We start from the raw sequence: 15,609 nt of genomic DNA on the forward strand, positions 1-15,609 counted from the left end.
CTGACCCAGAGTTCCTGCTGTTGGCACCACTCTTGGTCTTGGGCGGCCATTTGGTAAAGGACTCCAACTGTGGCCCTGGCCAAGGTCTTCATGGAGACACAGTTGGCGGCAAGAGTGCTGATGAATACAGACCTTAATCCCATGGGACCTTTGCAGCTGGTGTCTCAGCTGGTCACCTTTGGCTCAGTGAACTTGCTGCTGACTTCCTGAGAACTTCCAGAGAGCCTCACTTCTCTTCCTGCTTCCTACCTTCCACCTGCAAATCTCTGTGCACAGAAGAACAAGTGACTGATGACTTCCCTATGCTACCATAGATCTTGCCACAGTGAATCCCAGTGGTCTTGCTACACTAAGAAGGAACCCACGAGTGTGATGGAAAGGCGCTGAAATGCCATGAAAGCCCAGCTCACTGCCTCAGGTTAACAAGAGAGCTCCAGAGCAGATGTCCATGGGGCATTCAAGGCTGCTGTGAGCTAACTGGGGACTGATGGTAACATTCCCATTTAGTGCTGGAGAAGAAGAACTAAACAATAAATGTTTTCTTGGGTCAGATGTCCTTAGGGACAACTTGGAATGCTTCTTTCATAAAGAATTACTCACTGGAGTCTTCTAGAAAGAGAAAGTCATTTACTTAGGATCAAACATCAGAATTTGTGGCTTTTTTTAAAAGGAGGCTTTGTATTTTTGAAGCTGTTTGAGAAATATAACTCCCCACTGTTAAACAGATCAAAAGGAAAATTCTAGTCAGTTACTTTAAATCAACTAGAAACGTATTTCGTAAATTCAAATTGGTAACAGCAGCCAACTTGTTTTTAAAAATATTTAGTTAAAACACTTTTTTTTTCTGCATCTGGCATGGAAAGGAAAAATATAAGATTGAAGGAATCTTCCCAAAATGTCTGTTTTAAATCGTATCTTGCCCCGTACAGCAGTGGTTTTTGAAGCGGGCCCCCAGAATAAGGAGACCAGCGAAACCTGTGGGTACCTACTACTAATCATTATAAGGCTATATATATTTGCCACTGTTCTGGGAAAAGAAAACCAAGATACTAAGAGGCCTGAGGACACACCCAAAGATACATAAACAGCAAGAGACAAGTGTCTGGCTGCCTCCAAATTCTTTTGCACCATGTGGCCTGATTGTTGATGCAAATGTAATGAGCTTCTCTCAGGGTCTGCTCATTTAAGTCACCATGGATATTAGCCTCCAGGACTTAAGTGTCTCCCACTTATCATCAATCCTTTAGCTTTCAATTGAACCCGGTTAATTTTCAGTAATAGCTACAAGATTGATTGGTAAATTGCTAGTTTTGTCTATTACTAGGCAGAAAAACAAATCAAACAACATTGAGGCAGCTTCAAAAATATATTTTTTCATTGTTTAGACCAGAATAACTTAGTTTTAATTATACTTGGGGCATTCTAGCTTCTTAATACATTAGTAGACTGCTGAGAAAAATGGGGTAGATTGGGAGGGTCTGTGTAGGACTGCTGCTTTGCGGGGGGTCCCTGAGGATGAAGGGAGCATTTCCACAATGACCAGCAGCTTTTCTTTTCCTTTTCTTTTCTTTTTTATTTACATTCAATTAGCCAACATATAGTACACCATTCATTTCAGATGTAGCATTCAGTAACTCATCAGTTGCATATAACACCCAGTGCTCATCATCACACAATGTGCCCTTCTTAATGCTCATCACCCAGTTACCCCATCTTCCCATCCCCTCCCCTCCAGCAACTTTCAGTTTCTTTCCCATAGTTAAGAGTCTCTCATGGTTTGTCTCTCGCTCTGATTTCTTCCCATTCCATCTTTCCCTCCCTTCCCCTATGATCCTCTTCACTGTTTCTTATGCTCCTCATACAAATGAAGCCATAAGATAATTGTTATTCTCTGATTGACTTACTCTGCTCAGCATAAAACCCTCTAGTTCCATCCACATCAATGTAAATGGTAAGATTTCATTCTTTCTGATGGCTGAGTAGTATTCCATTGTATATATATACCACATCTTATTTTCCATTCATCCATCAATGGACATCTGGGCTCTTTCCATAGTTTGGCTCTTGTGGACATTGCTGCTATAAACATTGGGGTTCAGGTGCCTCTTCAGATCACTACATCTATATCATAGTAGTGCAATTGCTGGGTCATAGGTTAGTTTTATTTTTAGCTTCTTTTTTTTTAAAAAATATTTATTTATTTATTTGAAAGAGAGAAAGTGAGACAGAGCATGAGCGAGGAGAAGGTCAGAGAGAGAAGCAGACTCCCCATGGAGCTGAGACCCCGATGCGGGACTCGATCCTGGGACTCCAGGATCATGACCTGAGCCGAAGGCAGTCGTCCAACCAACTGAGCCACCCAGGTGTCCCTATTTTTAGCTTCTTAAGGAACCTCCATGCTGTTTTCCAGAGTGGCTGCACCAGCTTTCATTCCTACCAACAATGTAAGAGGGTTCCCCTTTCTCTGCATCCTCACCAACATCTATTGTTTCCTGAGTTGTTAATTTTAGGTATTTTGATGGGCATGAGGTAGTATTTCATTGCGGTTTTGATTTGTATTTCCCTGATGTCAACTGATGTAGCACATTTTTTCATGTGTCTATTGTCCATTTGGATGTCTTCTTTGGAGAAATGTCTGTTCATGTCTTCTTCCCATTTCTGGACTGGAATTTTTTTGGTTTTTAGGTGTTGAGTTTGATAAGTTCTTTATAGATCTTAGATACTAGCCCTTTATCAGATTAGACATTTGCAAATATCTTCTCCTGTTCCGTAGGTTGCCTTTTGGTTTTGTTGACTGTTTCCTTTGCTATATAAAAGATTTTTATCTTGGGGCTGCCTGGGTGGCTTAGTGGGTTAAGCCTCTGCCTTCAGTTCAGGTCATGATCTCAGAGTCCTGGGATCGAATCCTGCATTGGGCTCTCTGCTATGCAGAGAGCCTGCTTCCTCCTCTCTCTCTCTCTCACTCTCTCTGCTTGCCTCTCTGCCTACTTGTGATCTCTTTCTGTCAAATAGATAAAATCTTAAAAAAAAAAAAAAAGATTTTTATCCTGATGAAGCCCTAATAGCTCGATTTTTGCTCTTGTTTCTCTTGCCACTGGAGACATGTCTAGAGAGATGTTGTTGCGGCTGAGACCACAGAGGTTGCTGCCTGTGTTCTCCTCTAGGATTTTGATGGTTTCCTGTCTCACATTTAGGTCTTTCAACACTTTTGAGTTTATCTTTGTGTATGGTGTAAGAGAATGGTCCAGTTTCATTCTTCTGCAGGTGGCTATCCAATTTTCCCAACACCATTTGTTAAAGAAACTCTGCTTTTTCCATTGGACATTCTTTCCTGCTTTGTCAAAGATTAGTTGACCATAGAGTTGAGGATCCACTTCTGGGTTCTCTATTCTGTTCCATTGATCTGTGTGTCTGTTTTTGTACCATTACCATACTGTCTTGATGATGACAGCTTTGTAATAGAGCTTAAAGTCCAGAATTGTGATGCCACCAGCTTTGGTTTTCTTTTTCAACATCCCTTTGCCTATTCAGTGTCTTTTCTGTTTCCATATAAATTTTAGGATTATTTGTTCCAGCTCTGTGAAAAAAGTCGGTGGTATTTTGATAGGAATTGCATTGAATGTGTAGATTGCTCTGCGTAGCATAACACTGGGTAGCATTAACACTAGTTGTTCTTCCAGTCTATGAGCTTGGAATGTTTTTCCATTTCTTTGTGTCTTCCTCACTTTCTTTCATGAGTGTTCTGTAGTTTTCAGAGTACAGATCCTTTACCTCTTTGGTTAGGTTTAATCCTCAGTATCTCATGGTTTTGGTACAATTGTAAATGGGATCAGTTCCTTAATATCCCTTTCTTCTGTCTCATTGTTAGTGTTTAGAAATGCAACTGATTTCTGTGCATTTGAGTTTGTATCCTGCCATGTTGCTGAATTCCTGTATGAGTTCTAGCAATTTTAGGGTGGATTCTTTTGGGCTTTCCACATAAGTATCATGTCATCTGTGAGAGTGAGAGTTTGACTTCTTCTTTGCCAATTTGAATGCCCTTTATTTGTTTTTGTTGTCTGATTGCTGAGGCTGGGACTTCTAGTACTATTTTGAACAACAGTGGGGAGAGAGGACATCCCTGTCGTGCTCCTGACCATAGGGGGAAATCTCTCGGGTTTTCCCCATTGAGAATGACATTCTGAACAGTAGCTTTTGAGAAGATCAGGACGAGGTATGTCTTTCTCAGCAAACATGGCCTGGAACCTTTGGTGGCGGTCACCTCCGCAGGGCTGCCGGATACAAGTCCATGCACAGGAATCTCTACCATGTTTCTCAGACTAAGCCGCTTCCAAGTGCACAGGACAGTGGCTGCTCGCAGAGACACCATGTCCCCCTGAGCACAGCACTAGCTGCAGGGCCTCGAGAGCAGTTAGACAGAACCAAACCGTGTCCGGCCGAAGGAGTGGCCCTCCCATTCAAGACGGGCCCCTGGATCCAGCCTCAGCACTCGTCAATAGTGCCTTTTCCCAGCTGAAACAAACTCCTGAGGAAGCGTGCTTTGAAGCGTGGGCCAGGCTGAGCAGGCAGGGTCAGCCTCTGGGACAGCCTGTTTATCATGGGGATGGAAGGCTGGAAACCTGGCAGGGACAACTGCACGGAAAAGCATGCTTAGGGTTCACTGCCATAGACCCGGACTGTAGAGAGGCCCTGTGTCCCCACCCCTCCAATCCCCGGGCTTCCAGTTCCGAGGGAACCTGCCAGGCAGGCTCCAAAGAGCTAAGAGCAGGGTGAGCCCTGAGGTTGGACAGAAATCTACACCAACATCCACCCAAGTCCTGGGTTGGACAAAACACTGGAAAGAGATGGGTGACCAGTAGAGACCCCCCTCCCTCCCCTTAGGAAGCTCAAAGCTTGTGCACCTGGTGGCTGGTTCCTGTGTGAATGCCTTGGTCCTCTACTGTGACAGCAAGTGCCCTGGGCTTCCAACAGATAGGACTTCTCTGTTTCTCCCTGAACCCCTCCACCTGGAAAACCAGGCCTACCATGGGGTCCAGTGAGCCAAGGAGGAAAATGGGTCATTTTCATGTTCTATCCAGGGGAGATCCTACACAGGCTGGGCATTTGCCAGGGACTGAGCGGGGGGGGCGGGGGGGGGTTACCTCCCCAACACACACACACTCACAAGGATCTACAACCTTGCTGCTTCCTGCCAGTGCTCCAGTCCAAACAAGTCAGGCAGGAAGGGGCTACTACATGGCCATCACAGCTCAAGGCCAGAGCCCAGACCTTCTTCCAGGCCCTACCCAGGGCTTCTGAGCACGAGAGGGAGGCAGCTCCCTCACACCTCCTGAAACCACATCACAGGTAGATGGGCCACACCTCTCATTGCCTTTCCCTCCCAACATCCAATCAGAGGTGCAAGAGAATAATCTTTAAGAATTAAGCAGCTTTACTTTAATAAAAATACACTTTTTAAATAGTACCATGCTTCTAAACCTTTTTGTGTGTGTGACCAAGTGAGCAGTTTGGCATAAAATTACCTAAATTTAATTTCTCAAAATAACTTCTAACTAGTTACAATAAACAATGCTCATTGGTCCTGAAATCCCAGCACCTAAACACAATAAAACATTTTTCTTTCGCTGTGGACCAGGTGGCAAACTCGTCTGTCTCTCGAGACCTCCAAGGCTGACCTAGTGGGAAGGAGAGAAAGCTGGAGGTCACTTCTGCCCAGTCCCACTGACCAGAGCTTTGTCACCACTAGAAGGTTCTGGAAATCCCCTGTATAAGCATTCTCGTCCACTGGTCACAAACATTAATTCTCTTGTATCCCTAAAAGACTACTCAGCATCCCCAGGCACTGTGGGTCTGACCCAGCAAGGCCAGGAGGCTGAATCTCGTGAGCACTGGCTTTGCACAGACACTTTCCAACATAGCATCGCATTTCATTCCCAGGAACTTGGTCACGAGCATTAGGATCCCCACAGTGATGACAAGGGCCTTGTGTGGAGCAAGGTGTTAGCTGAGGATCTGGGGCACAGCCTCACCCCCACCACCTGCTACAAGACTTAGGGATCCAGGGAGATGGGGACATCTAAAAGAATAGCCCCAGAAATGACTCAGTGCAGTCAGGGATACATGATCCCGGCTGGAGTGTAGACCAGGAACCTGGAGTGGCACAGAACTAACTAATAGCGGGAAAACCAGGACCTCAGGAAGAGGACCCACCACCCCCCACTGCCCCTGACCCCCACACACAAAAGACACTTCCCTGGGAGTTGGGATTGCTGTTAGCTATGAGGCCAAAGCATTCCTAGGGTTTCTGCCCAGACCCCATGCTTAGAGCTGCAAGTCTGCCCCAGGCACAAGGCTCACCCTTAGATCCCATCTGGATCCATCTTCATGGGCTTAGGCTTTGGGCTTGGCAGCCCTAGAGGTAAGGGATTCAGGGACTGTGGTCAGCTAGGAAGGTGCAGGGAGCTGGTGCTCAGCCCCCAAGCCCCTTCTTCCTCCTGGAGGACGCAGTACTGTCCCTCAGGGTACACTTACTGACAGGCTCCCTGGGGAGACTGGCTGAAGCAGGGTGTGGGAGCATGTGGAGCCCACCAAGTGCTGCAACACTCTGGAATCTGCTGGGGGAAGCTTCAGGAGCAAGTCCTTAGCAAAGACATCAGCTAAGCAAGTGACTCATCTCTAACCCCTAGGGAGGGAAAGTGCCCCAGCCAAGAAGCAATCTGTCTCCAACTTTAGGTTGCCTTTCTTAATATCTGCATTTTGGACAGTAATAGCCATGGTTACAGGCTTGTGTGATAAGGAAATGGAGGATGTTCCCTGCTTGGCACTGAACTTCGTTCTGATCTCTGTTGTTTAAAATTCGGAGTAGTTCAGTTCCTGGTTGAGTGTCAGAGGCTAAGGCTTTTTAAGATTGATCTGAGGCTACAATCAGAATTATAGGAGATAAGGAACCTTGAGTGATTGCTTTTTGAAATGTGTCTACCATTTTTCCAAGACACTGCCGGTGGAAAATCTTATCACATCCTTGCTAAGGAGCATTTCAGAAGTTGGTTCTTCAGACAGTCTCTCTCTAGACAGGGTGAAAAATGAAGACTTTCCAGAGGGCCAGCCTTTGATCAGGCTGGAGAGAGAGCTCAATTAGTGTATGAAGTTCTCAGGACTACCATGGACCCCAAAACTCAGACCAGTGGGAGGAGTGCAGGCATCCCAGATCCTGCAGGAAGTCCCCACGGGGCTGTCATCACAAACTGTGAAGGAGGAACTTGCTGGCACCATCCTGGGACTCCTGAATCTACATCAGACCTTATTTTGGGGGCATAAGCAATGGTTATTATCGTGGGAAGGGTTGTTCCCAGAAAAAAACGGTATAATAGCTAAAATAGTCTTTACAATAATAATCGTGACAATTATGCCTGTTCATTCAGCCTTAAGTGCTTACAAAGCACTAGCTTAGGCAGCAAAGGACAGAGGTTAATACCCTCATTTTTACAGGTAAGAAACCCAGGGCTCAGCCTAGGAGTGGCACAAGTCCCACCAAAGTGATGATGTCACAATAATTATAAACCTCTAAAATTATTTTTAAGTGTTTATATATATTCTAACTCCTGAAAAATGGTCGTAAGCAGACTCTACTCCTTGGCTATGAAATAATTCACAAATCACAACAGCACTTACTTTGGACAGGCTCTGAACCTAGAGCAGTCCAGACATTAGCTAGTGAAATCTTTAAAATATAGCCCATCATAGAGGAGGAAACTGAGGCTCGCCTGTCTGTGCCAGAGCCCTAGTCATTAAGCTCTCGCTAAGATGCTTCTACCATGCTTCTGTCTTGACTGTCTGCCCCAGACCACCCCACTCCAGGCCCTCTGTTCACTCTGCCTCATTTGGTTCCCCGAGAACCCCATTGAACAGAGAGGGAAACTGAGGCTGGGTGAGGCAAACTTGTTCACGGGCTTCCTGTTGATTAGTAGTGGGATCGAGACGGAAACCAGATCTCTCTGCAGCACACACCTGTGCGGTGCCCTTGACCGTCCCACCCCTTCCCAAACTGAAAATGTCATCATTGCTTGCCTTCCTACTACGTGGGCAAGTCCTGAGGGTGAGACAGCTCAATGGAGAGAGACGGACAGAAATCTTGATCACGGTTGCTACTGTTTCCCTTACTGGCCCCCGGACCAAGTTCAGGCTGCCAGACCACCAGGTCCCCTGGGAGCTGTTGCCCTGATGCTCATTTTTCCCAGAGAGCTGCAGCAGCCTGGGGGCAGGGACGGGTTGGGGAGGATGGGGAGTTTGGACAGAGGCTGGTGCACTCCCGTCAGAGGGCTTAGAAAGTAGCCGCCACCAGATTTGAGTCCAACAGAAGTTGGGAGACCTGCTGCTCTAATGTATGCAGAAAGGACGAGGAAGGGAAGATCACTGTCCTTTTCCTGAGAATGACAGGTGGACATTCCTGCTGAGGTCATGCTGGGCATCCTGGCCCGACCCTTGACATGTTAAGTGGAGAAGCCTTCTGTTGGGGAGTGCCAGTGGGAAGATGGCAATAAACCATGGGGTGTGGGCAGTGCCCTGTGAATGATCTGCCTTTTTTTAATTATTATTAAATTTCCTTATTTTGATGCCGATGCTTCCGGGCAAACCATAAAGAAACCTCACCACTCCATCCCAAAGTGCAAGCTGTCAGGGCCCTCTCTGTTCAGTAACTTGTGGGCTCTGGAGAGAGGCGAGTAACAGCAGTTGGGAAGGAAACCTACTAAAGTTATTTTCTAGCACTTTTTTTTTTTTTTGCTTAACAATTCCACTTAGAAGCCTTTTGTATTTACCTCATTCTGGCTGTACCCAAAATAATTGAACCATTCCCTCATCGATAAGTTTAAGTTGTTTTCCACTTTTTCTGTTAGGAAAATAATGCTACCATGGACATCATACATGTATCCTTGTGCATTTATCTTTCCTTGGAACCGATCCTCAAAATTCAACACTAGGTTGAAGGGGTGTTCTTATTTTAACATTATTTTAGAAATTGCAATAGTGCTTTCAAAAAGGCTTTATCAAATCAGTATCCCATCAAAAGTGTGTGAGAATGCCCAGGGATGTGGAGGATCTTTTCATAAGCTAATCTGCCACCCTATCTTCTATGGTAAAGTACCAGTTCAATTCTTTGCCTATTTTTAAATTGGGTTATTTCCTCATTATGAAGTTTCGAGAATGCTTTATATATTCTGGGCACAAGTCCTTTATCAGACGCGTGATTTTCAAATACTTTCTCGTTCCCATATTTTCTCATTTTCATTTCATTTCTTTCATAATTCATATTTTCACTCTCTTAGTAACTTCTAAGGAACCAGGTTTTTATTGAAACAAGTCACGTTATCGAGTTGTTTTATGAATTGTGCTTCTGATGTTATATCTAAGAACGCTTTGCCTAATTCAAAGTCATAAAGGTCATCTACCCGAAGTTTCAGTCTTAGATTTTACATGTAGGCCTGTGATTCATTTGAACATATGTGACATGATGTGAGCCGTGGATCAAAGTTCATTATTTTTGCACACGAATATGGATTTGTTCCACCACTGTTTCCTGAAGACAGTATCCTTTCTCCACTGGATTGCCTTTGTGCCTTTGTCAAAAATCAGTTATGTGTACACACACACACACACACACACACACAGACGCACACCTCTTATTGTTTCATTAATCTACTTTTCTGTCTTAACACCAATATCACAGTGTTTTGATTACTATAACTTTATAGTAAGTCTTGAAATCTGGCAGTATTAGACCTCCAACTTTGTTGTTTCAAAATTGTCTGGCTTCTATAAGTTCTTTTATATTTCCACATGAATTTTAGAATCAGCTGGTCAATTTCTACAAAATCCCACTGGGATTTTGACTGGTTCTTGCATTAAATCTAGAAGCCGATCTGGGGAGAGTTGACAGCTGAACAATCGCCCATGAACACAGTGTATCCATTTGTTTAGAGCCTCTTTCATTTCTCCCAGCAATGATTTACATATTTCAGTGTATAGATCTTGAACACCTTTTGCCATATTTATCCCTAAGGATTTCCTGTTTTTTGGTGCAATTAAAAAATGGATTTGAGTTTCAATTTCCAGTTGTTTGTTGCTAGTATCTAGAGATATGACTCAATTTTGTGCATTTCTCCTGTACCCTGCCACCTCACCAAATCATTTATCAGTTCTAGTGGCTTTCTCGATAGGTTTTGACCAGATTTTTTACATAGACAAACTACGTTGTCTATGAAAGCACTTTTACTTCTTCCTTTCCAATCTGGACAACTTCTCTTTTTCTTGCATTATTACAGTAACCAGGACTCCAGTACAATATTTCAAAGAAGTGGTAGAAATTTAAGCATCATTGTCTTGATCCTGATCTTAGGGGAAGAACTTGTAGTGGGTATGAGCTTTTAGTTTTTCAAAGATACCCTCATCAGGTTAAGGAAATTGGTTTTTTAATCCCTAACTTGTTGAGATTTTTAATCAGGAATGGATGTTCAATTTTTTCAAATACTTTTTCTGCATCTTTTGAGATGATCATATCTTTACTCTATTAATATGGTGAATTACATTGATGGGTTTTGGAATGTTAGACCAACTTTGCATACTCAGGACAACCCCAGTTCTCGTTATGTGTCTTCCTTTTTCATATATTGTTCAATCTGATCTGCTAAAATCTTGCTGAGAAATTTTGCATTTATGTTCTCAAGAGCTATTAATTCATAGTGTCCTTTTCTTGTAATGCCTTTGGTTGGTTATATATAAAGATAAGGCTGGCCTCATGAAAATAATTGGAAAGTAGGCATTCTTTCTCAATTTTCAAGAAAATTTTGGATAGTACTGGTATTACTTCTTCTTTAAATAGTTCATAGAATTCACTAAGGAAGCTGTCTGAACTTGGAGTTTTCTTTGTAGGAAGATTCCATTTCTGTACAAGATAGGGGCTATTTAGCTATTTCTTCCTGACTAAGCTACCGTAGTTTCTGTCTTTTTGGTCCATTTTATCTAAGCTGTCAAATTACTAGCATAATGTTGTTCTTGATATTAGCTTATCCTTTTAATATCTGAAGACTTTATAGTGATGTCAGTTCTCTCATTCCTGATATTAGTAATCTCCTTTTTTTCCTGATTAGTCTGACTAAAGGCTTGTCAATTGTATTGATCTCCTCAAAAAACCAGCTTTGGGTTCCATTGATTTTCTCTATTATTTTTCTCTTTTCCATTTTATTTGTAGCCACTCTGCTCTTTATTTTTTCTTTCTTTTATTTTGCATATTAACTTGCTTTTGTTTATGTACTTTCTTAAGGTGGAGGCCTAAGTGGTCTTTCTTCCTGTCAAATATCAGTATTGAATACTATAACTTATCCCTTAAACACGTCTTTTGCTCCACACCCAGTGTGGAGCCCAACCTGGGGCTTGAACTCACGACCCTGAGATCTAGACCCTTAGATGAAGGGTCAGATGCTTAACAAAATGAGTCACCCAGGCTCCCCCTTTAAATACTTCTTCAAAGGTATTTTATAAATTTTTGTATGTTGTGTTTTCATTTTTATCCATACAATGTACTGTTTACTTCTTTTATTTCTTTTTTGACCTATGGATTATTTAGAACTATGTTAATGGGATTTCCAAATATCTGGGGACTTTCCAGAAATCTTTCTGTTATTGATTTCTAACTTCATTCCCCTGTGATCAGAGGACATGGGTTGTATTTAATTCTTTTCCCTTTATGGACACCTGCTTATGGCCATCATAATAAAGTTTCTTGTGCCTTTGAAAAGAATGTCCCTTCTGTTTTGGCAGGCGGCGGCCATTAGGTCAAGTGAGCTGATGGTGTTCTTTCAGATGATCTACATCCTTACCGATATCTTGTCTCTGTGTTCTTTTTTTTAATATTTTATTTATTTATTTGACAGACAGAGATCACAAGTTGACAGAGAGGCAGGCAGAGAGAGAGAAAGTAGGAAGCAAACTCCCTGCTGAACAGAGAGCCCGATGCGGGGCTCGATCCCAGGACCCTGGGATCAGGACCTGAGCTGAAGGCAGAGGCTTTAGCCCACTGAGCCACCCAGGCGCCCCTCTGTGTTCTATCAATGTATAAAATCAGCCATGGTGTGGGGGTTTCTATCACAGAAGTTGACAAACACTACAAATTTGGTGGCCTTATTTTCCTCAGAGAGCCTGTGGCTAAACATTTGCCAGCAATGTCCCCCCCCCCGCCCCCCAGACCCGGTGCTCTGTGTTTTGACAAGCTCTAAGGTGATTCTGATGCCCGCCCCCGAATGTCTCCACTGGGTGCATCCCGTGGACCCCTTCCACGTTCTACTACTTTCTGTCACAAGAGGAATGGGAAAGCACTCTGCTCCTGCTCCCCTGTCCCTCTCCCTGCCCCCACTCCCACCCAGTGCCTGAGCATAGCGCCGGATCAAAGCCATGCTCTGGATATGTGCAAGCAGGAGGGAGCTGGGCAGCCCAAAGACAGATCTGAAGTCCCCTTGCTGTGGTGGGAGCTACACTGGGATTCTCTGGGTGAGAGGAGTACGGCGGGTCCCAAAGTCACAGGCTGGCTCCCCACGACAGCTTCTTGCACATAGTCAGCCCACAGCTGCTACCACAGATGAGAGGCAAAGCTCTCCTGCGTCAGACATGGTTGGGGCACCCCCGGCTTGCCCTTGTAAGCCATGGGACCAGGAGCTGCTGGCTCCACCTTGCCAACCTCCCTCTGCTCCTCCAGGAAGAGGCCAATAGTAGTGCCTGCCCGAGGGGGCCTCCAGAAAGATGAAATCCAAGCATTTCAACCAAAATCCGAGATTCTAGAACAATTACATAACAGTGCTATATCTGCTTTTCTATGTAGCTGGAGTAGAAAGTAATGTCCACGTCAACAGCGTTATTCCCGTTTTATGAATTTCAGATTTCTAGACACAGAGGAAGAAAGCACAAGGCCCCAAATCACACACAGTAAACACCAGAGGCCTCCCCCTTAGCCAGCAATGGATCTTGTCCACACCCCGCAAGAGCACGGCTCCCCATCCTGGGGCGGCACTCCTCATTTATTCCCAGTAGCTCCAGATTCCCTAGCAAGAAAGAAAGGATAATTCAGTTACAACAATTACCAGCTGCGTCTCTGGTTTACTGCTATAATTTCTCTAAAACAAGTCTGTCCACGCAGTGAAGATGCAGTCCTGCCTTTACGTTGCTTCTGTGAGAAAAGGTCTGTCCATTGGTCCCTGCAGTGCCAGACCCCAGCGGCCATGGAGAGGCTGGTTAAACCCAGGAACTGCCTGGAAAAGATGGCGTGAGGAGATGAGTGCTCTGTGAGCACAGGCAGGAGCTAGGGGCTGGGGGTGGTGACATGATCAGGCCCCTTTCCTGGACAAATGCAGAGACAACCATGTTTTGCTATGTCCCAGGCTCTGCTCTAAGGACTTCCCAGGTATTCATTCATTCAATGCCCACAACAGCCCCCCAAAGTATTATGATTATTCCTACTTCATGAATAACAGAATTGTGAGGTTGTATAGAGGGCTTAAGCAGTTTGTCTAAGTTCACACAGTGATTAAGTTCTGAGCCAGGATTTGAACCTGGACAGTTAGGCTATAGGAATGGAGTTTAAAACAGGCTTCTCATGGAGGGAGCCAAAAATGTAAAGTCGGAACCATCTGCAGTCTTAAATAAGCAAATTTGAACATGTACAAAATAAAGAAAAGCCTCTGCAGCCATCAGTCCTTCAGAGAGAAAGGGGAGTCCTGCCTGGCCCTGTGGGTTGGCCAAGGGCTGATGTAAAGGTAGTTGTGACAGCACCCTAGCTACAGCAGAACCCCCTGAACAGGAATCTGGTGTCTTGATGCCCCTGAGAAGTGGCAGTTACTGTACTGTGCCATTGTCCCGACGTGGAAGCTGAGGTTCAGAGAAGTTAAGTGGTGTGCCTGAGGTCGCACAGCCTGGAAATATAGAGCTGAGACTCAAACCTACAGCCCAGGCTCTTTCCCTGCATCTCTTAGCCTGACTGCCCGATTCCAGCATCAGAGAGTGGGGTGGGCCCCCCACCCTGTGTCACATACATACACAGGTACCCCAGGCACAGGGCATGATCATTGTGAGGTACCTCCCTGTGTGGTAGCTGACTCCCACGGGACAAGAAATGAAATCCCACCCACCAGGAGGGGGCAGAGCTGGACTCTGATCTGTTGATCTGTTGATCCTCCTGTGCCAGCTGGGGGCCAGTTCCCTACAAGAAGCCCGCCTTCCTGTCCCTGACCCTCAACAGCCTAAAACTCAGGCCCCAGGAAGGCTACAGAAGGGTCACTGGAACGGGCAGCTAAATGATGTGGATGATGGGGGCCGTCTTCCCTGCTCCAGATTTGCATTTCTGTGCCTTAACCAGGGAGTAACGTTTCCAGGCAGTCCCGGCCCTGCCTGTGGGCAGAGCTCTTACCACCAGGTGCGTAAACCGTAGCGGCCACCCCACTCCAACAGAGGCCCCAGACGGGCTCCTCGAGGTACCCAGTCTTCCTAGCCAGGGCCTGGAGGGCCCCGCCCCGAACCCCGCGGCCCCGCCCTCTCTCTCCAGAAGCCCTTTCCCCGCCATCTCATGCCTCCTGTGTTTGTGTCTGTCTCTTCATTTTAGGGATTTATTTCTCTACAAGGGACCCGGGTGACCGAACTTCTTCCTGGCCCTGAGGACGCAGGGAAGCACCTCTTTGAGATCAGCCCAGGTAGGCGCGAGTATCTTCCGGCTCTGTGCGGGGGGCTGGTGGTGGTGACCCCAGTGGGGGGCGTCACTGCGCCCCTGGCCCAGAAGGGCAGACCTCTTTCAGGATGTTCCCCTGTAGGAACATCACCACTGTCTCCAAGGACGACTCAGAAATTTGGGCCGAATCTAGGGACTGTTGCAAATTTGGGCGAATATTAGAAAATCCAGCCAACTAAGTAATTAGCTTTTGGGCGAGAGGAAAATGCGGAGTTTTAAGTTCACAAGAAACTTGAGGGAAACCAGTCCATGGGGACTTCTTAGGGCGAAGGTCCAAACAGCATCTGGATCACAGGCAGATAAGTCCAGGGAAACCCCTCCAGTCCGGGGGCAGAGCGTTCAAGTGAGCTCTTTGGTGCATCTCAAAACAGAGAACAGCGACGTGGTAGGGGGAAGGGAAATATTTTAACCCAAGGAACTGTGTCGTGTTAGCAGTTACAAAACCATCTTTTATTTATCGATTTATTTATTTAAAGATTTTATTTATTTATTTGACAGAGAGATGACAAACAGGCAGAGAGGCAGGCAGAGAGAGAGAGGAGGAAACAGGCTCCCTGCTAAGCGGAGAGCCCGATGCGGGGCTCGATCCCAGGACCCTGAGATCATGACCTGAGCCGAAGGCAGCGGCTTAACCCACTGAGCCACCCAGGCACCCCTACAAAACCATCTTTTAAAAATTCCCACTTTTTAAAAATGTGATTGTTGTGGAACTAAATAGATGTGTCTTGAAGATGAGTCAGTCTTCTTCTAGAAGGGCTGCTTCCACAGGTGCTGTTTCTCTACCTAGGCTTCCCCCAGACGCAGAGTCTGAGACAAGACTCTGAGCCGCTTATTCAGAGGGGATT

General features: G+C 45.4%; 1 protein-coding gene across 6 annotated transcripts in view; it reads left to right on the top strand.

The window, feature by feature from the left end:
- ARHGAP22 (Rho GTPase activating protein 22) overlaps positions 1-15,609 on the top strand; it is a 166,017-nt gene that overhangs the window by 65,429 nt on the left and 84,979 nt on the right. For all 6 annotated transcript variants that reach the window (XM_004765839.3, XM_045068987.1, XM_004765841.3 and 3 more), the window contains one exon: positions 14,642-14,729. In XM_004765839.3, coding sequence (XP_004765896.2) covers positions 14,642-14,729 — 88 coding nt within the window. The remainder of the gene's footprint in view (positions 1-14,641; positions 14,730-15,609) is intronic.

This window comes from Mustela putorius, unplaced genomic scaffold (assembly GCF_011764305.1).
Source record: "Mustela putorius furo isolate JIRA1106 unplaced genomic scaffold, ASM1176430v1.1 tig00003909_pilon_pilon_pilon, whole genome shotgun sequence".
Lineage (NCBI taxonomy): Eukaryota > Metazoa > Chordata > Mammalia > Carnivora > Mustelidae > Mustela > Mustela putorius.